The following is a 5,147-nucleotide window of genomic DNA, read 5'->3' as shown; positions in this document are numbered from 1 at the left end:
TTCTTAATATAAATATTTAGTTATTTAACATCATAAAGAAATATATAATGACAGAGGCTTCTTTGATGGATCTCAGTCCTGGTAAGGAAACGTACCAACATCAACGTTGTACATTGCAACGCTTTAATGTTTCCGAAAGTTTCACCGCTGTTTAAATCGAATGTCAAATCTGAGGCTTAAATCATAAATGTTTCCAAAAGTTTCAATGCCATTTAAATTTTCTACATTACTGGATGTGATTTCAGTGAAAATAGTGAATTCAAATACAGGAAATACGAAGGCCTCCAGACGGTTTTTACAACAATAAATATACTAAATGAAATGAGAAATTGTGTAGAATACTCGTTATTCAGTCTCAGACATCACCAGGAAACCATAGCACCACTTTTAACTGATATGCTAAGAGCTATATGCTCTAAATTTTAAGTATGATAATGACACATTAACAGAGCTATATGCTCTAAACTTTAAGTATGATAATGACACATTAACCTATATTAACAGTGTTTTTTTGTTAACTGAAAAAATCGTGTCTGGAACCGCTCTTAAGCATATATGGTGCTGTTTAGGATTGAACCACTAGACATGTTGAGACCAAACTATTGAACCACGTCTTCATAACATTAAGAGTGTCACCTTTTACAAGTGAATTACCAAGAATCCGCTGCTAGGGTTTAATTTCCTGCCACTGGTGCCCGTTTGAATTTACAGAAGTGAGAATGAGGCCCTGCTTGCCAAAGCTATCTTCAATTGTCCGTCTCACTCCGCAGTCGTCCGTCGCAGGAAAACACTCAGCCTCGGCCTTAGAAACAATGAGAAATAAAACCAAATAATCAAACCGTAAGGAAGAAACCCTAAGGACTGGGAGGGAGAGCAAAAGTAAATTAGAATGGGGTTGCATACCTGCAGCACAACGTTGAGAAGAAGAAGATATTCATCCAAAGCGGTGAAGCTAAAGTTTTTGAGGCGGAACGGAAGAGATTCTAACGCCATAGTAAGATGGAAGAGAATTCCGCTTTCCTTCTTGCACCGGATCCGGAGCTCTGCAATGCTTTCTCCCACTACGCGGGCCTCCACCTTGAAAGTTGAAACCACAGCTACAACTATTTTATTCACATTTTTGTGATCCGGTACTCTACAGGCCCGTGGGCTTCAGTGATTCATCTAACACAGTGTAATTGTGTGTGCAGAGGTATAGATGCAATCTTAAACCCTATACCTAGATCTATAAGGGTGGTTTGCACCCTGATTTTTTTTGGTTCTCTCCTTAGTTTTTCCAGACTAGGCCATTAATAGATTAGGCCAAAACTTAAGGGCAAAAAGATTCTATCATTAATCTTAATATCGTATTCGATACGATATTGTAAAATGAATTTTTGGAAAAAATAATAATAATAATAATGTATCTTTTAACAATTTTTCAAAAATTCATCTTACAGATTATATTATCTTTACACACACAATTATTTTCCAAGAATATCATTCATCTATAATCAATCAAAAACAACGCGCACCTCGACATGATACTTGCGATTGGAGCCATATCTATTGGCAGCGTCTAATCTCAGGGCCAAAGAATCAGTTTCCTCAACACGGGGCTCGGCCGATTGAGATGAGACGTTGGTGGATTGAACGTCGCATTCAGCTCTCTCCACTTGTTGTTTGAGCTCGTTCACATAATCGATGGCGTCGCCTAAAATGGATGCCTTGTCCATCTAATTCACCACAAAGCCTAACAAATGAAGCCAGCCGCCAGAACCAAACTGAAAATGCTAATCTAATCATTTATGTCTTGCTTATAAATACCTGCCTTGGAAATATTGGGCACCAGAGCCCGCAGCGTGTATAGCAGCTTGTTCATCTTTTGCCTTCGGCGGCGCTCGGAGACAACGTTCTTGGAGAGCTTGGGTTTTTTATAGCGAAGAAGCGAGGGCTCATCTGTGGACTCCATGGTAACACACAAAAGGAAATGTATATATTTTAATCGATTTCTCGCCCAAATTACAGTGCCGTCAGGGAGATGAATACAATAGATTCATCTCTCCCAAAACGCGATGCTGGAAACTTCTAATTGTGGTATGAGCTCGTAACATTTGAATTAATATTATTAATTGGACAGCTAGCGCGTTAGCTTATTCCAGGTACCTTGGGCAGAGATTTATGAGTGCATTTAAGCAAAAGGAGGGTGATTATTGCGACAAGAAGCACAAGGAGATACGGACATAGAAGTGAGGGATGGTCCCCTACCAGAAACACCTCTGTTGTCAAACCAACTCGATTACGCAAGTATTATCGAAAATGAAAGCCCGCACACTTTACAGCTCCAGGAGGTACCATATTTATTTAGTGCTCACCCTGACATTAATGCGACAGTGAATGAAAGGCTGGCTTTCACCAGTAATATCATCAAGTGGAAGGAAGCTTTCGCAGAATCGATCCTCGTATCCATCGTTGAAAACAAAACGTGGGTGGGCACTGGGCATGAGAATTTTGTAGGTAATTGCCATCCAGCCCCCTTAACAGGCAGGTACGATCATAACTCACAGCTCCCAGACTCCCCCCACACTGACTAGTCACATCCTCGTCCCTTTTAAACCAATTTTTTTATATAATAGGATTTTCTTCCCTTTCTGATAACAGTTTGCATCCCCCAAAAAATTGGGCCGCGCCAATATCTACACTCGTCCTAGTAAGTGGAAAGATGGTCTTCCGGCTACCCCAGTATTTCCACACGTTGCAGGAAGTGGGAAAAAATAAAATAAAATGCCCAAACAGGGTTTTCAAGAACACATCAATAAAATTTCAAACTGGATGGCTTAAACCACAAAATCCAATTTCCCAGTATAATATATTTGACTTCTATGCAACCTAATGTGAAGTACTCTGACATATAATGTGAATATTTATATCAAATTCACGTGAAGATTTCATGGTCACACTGGATTCGATGAAATTTTATAGCCAACCCAATGTGAGGTACTCTGACCTATAATATGAATATCATATAAAATGTGAATATTTATATCAAATTCACGTGAAGATTTCACGGTCACACTGGATTCGATTAAATTTTATACGATCTTTAATAATAATATCTAAGTATTATAGTGATTTTGATTTTCCTTTCACTAATAATATGTAAGTTTCTTGATTTGTGGGTGGAACAAATACATGCTAATTTTTTATGTAGCTTTGTGGAGATCCAATAAAATATATATAAGTTTTTTGATTTTGTCGGTGTCATTTTGAATAATGATTATATTTTCATTATGTACAATATATTACAGGGATTTGGGTGGGGAGACTTCACATCAAAGAATTTCTTAACAAGGAGATCCAATAGAGTAAATATAAGTTTTTTGATTTTGTCGGTGTCATTTTGAATAATGATTATATCTTCATTATGTACAATATATTACAGGGATTTGGGTGGGGAGACTTCACATCAAAAAGTATCTTAACAAAGCACATGATATCCAAGAAAAAGTGGACTTTAATTATCTCTTATTATTTATTATTTTAAATTTAATACCTAACCTAATATGAAGTACTTTATATAATATGAATATCATATAAATGTGAATATTTATATCAAATTCAGAGGAACATTTCATGGTCACACTAGATTCGATCAAATTTTATACGATCTTTAATAATAATATCTAAGTATTAAACTGATTTTGATTCTCCTGTTAGTAATAATATCTAAGTTTCTTGATTTGTGGATGTCATTCTTGAGCAAGGACAAGTACATGCTATTTTTCTATGTAGCTTTGTGGAGATCCAATAAAGTAAATGTAAGTTTTTTTATTTTGTGGGTGTCATTTTGAATAGTGGTTACATCTTCATCGTGTCCAATATATGAAGATTTCACATCAAAGAGTGTCTTAACAAAGCACATGATATCCAAGAAAACGTGGACTTCAATTATCTCTTATTATTTATTATTTTGAATTTAATTTATTTATTAATTTATTTATCATTTTAAATAATAGACCTTCCTTGGATAACATATTAGCCACAATATTATTTTCTCTCAATGTATGAAGAACTTGCACATCTTAATACGAAAAGAAGCTTAGTGCTCAGTAAGGAGTTATTGGAATTTTAGTTCTTTTATTGTATTACCAATCTTGTGATCGTCTTACTAGGGGCTAAGACAAATTTCACTTGGTGCAGTTATTGACTACTTTGAGGATTAGAGAGCTAGGTGCTCTTTGGGTACTTTTAGAAGTACTATGTGGATGTGTTTAGCGGGAGCTAAGACAATGTGCACGTTTTGCAATGGATTATCATTTTGATGATTAGAATGTTAGTTCTCTCTGAGTACTTGTAAAAGCATTGTGATTTAAATATGACCTGTCATTGCATAATGATTGATAGTTAAAAGTATTTCATTTGATTAAAAATGTTGTGACTAATGTGATTGAATTTGTTAGTCATACAGTACAGGGTACTTACTATGGAGTGTTGATGGGTTGTCCAATCATTATTGAAATGCTTGCGTAAAAGTGACCATAACTTGTAAGGGTCGTTGGTAAGTAACGGTAAATTGGTATAGAGATTTTGTTTTGTTTCTATATAATTGAATAGTGGCTAAGTTATGGAAAGTAGAAATTGCTTTGTTTTGCAGTTATAAATGCTTATGAATATAGATCAACATTATTTCTTTTTCTTATTGGTATTCGTTGGAAATGGAATCCTTCATTTTGAAGTGAAAGGATTTCGTTTTCGGTTTTTTGGATTCTTATATGTAGAGTAGCAATTAAGTCCCAATGATAGATGAACACCGGGGATGGTGTTTTCTTTAAGGCGGGAAGTATGTAATATCCCTACCAAAACTCATGTAATTACATAATATTATTATTTATCTTGTTGACGTTTGGAATCAAGAAGTAGTTATGGAATGACTTGTAATTACCATTGTCGGTTCCAAGAAAATGATTGGAGGGATGTGAGCGGCTTAAATGGTTTTATTTTCTTAGAGTGGATGGGGGTAAAAAATAATTTAAGAAAAATATAGTCAGAACACTTGAAGTTTGGTACTTGGGAGAATAGACTCATTTTATAAGCTCAACAAAAAGGCCCGAATTGCAAAATCTCGCCATTAATATTCGCCCTTTTTCCTTGGTAGTCATTGCATGATG

At 35.6% G+C, this 5,147-nt stretch overlaps 1 protein-coding gene across 1 annotated transcript; it reads right to left on the bottom strand.

Moving 5' to 3' along the window:
• Positions 1 to 279: 279 nt before the first annotated feature.
• LOC149218110 (transcription factor SCREAM2-like) lies at positions 280 to 2,088 on the bottom strand. The gene is made up of 4 exons (XM_089382343.1): positions 1,811 to 2,088; positions 1,515 to 1,715; positions 904 to 1,077; positions 280 to 802 (listed from the first exon to the last, which is right to left on the bottom strand). Exons 1-4 carry the CDS (start codon positions 1,949 to 1,951, stop codon positions 668 to 670), a joined length of 651 nt encoding a protein of 216 aa, XP_089238469.1. The 5' UTR covers positions 1,952 to 2,088; the 3' UTR covers positions 280 to 667.
• Between the last annotated feature and the right edge of the window lie 3,059 nt (positions 2,089 to 5,147).

The sequence above is a fragment of the Pinus tabuliformis genome, chromosome Q (assembly GCF_031772625.1).
Source record: "Pinus tabuliformis cultivar Carrire ecotype Pingquan chromosome Q, CPIR1, whole genome shotgun sequence".
NCBI classification, from domain to species: domain Eukaryota; kingdom Viridiplantae; phylum Streptophyta; class Pinopsida; order Pinales; family Pinaceae; genus Pinus; species Pinus tabuliformis.
This window is presented reverse-complemented; position numbering and strand designations above follow the sequence as displayed.

Coding starts and splice junctions, on each gene's coding strand:
- LOC149218110 (XM_089382343.1), bottom strand. CDS start 1,951: ATGGAGTCCACAGATGAGCCCTCGCTTCTTCGCTATAAAAAACCCAAG. Junction 1,716..1,810: donor TGGTGCCCAATATTTCCAAG/GCAGGTATTTAT, acceptor GTGGTGAATTAG/ATGGACAAGGCATCCATTTT. Junction 1,078..1,514: donor ATCGCAAGTATCATGTCGAG/GTGCGCGTTGTT, acceptor TCAACTTTCAAG/GTGGAGGCCCGCGTAGTGGG.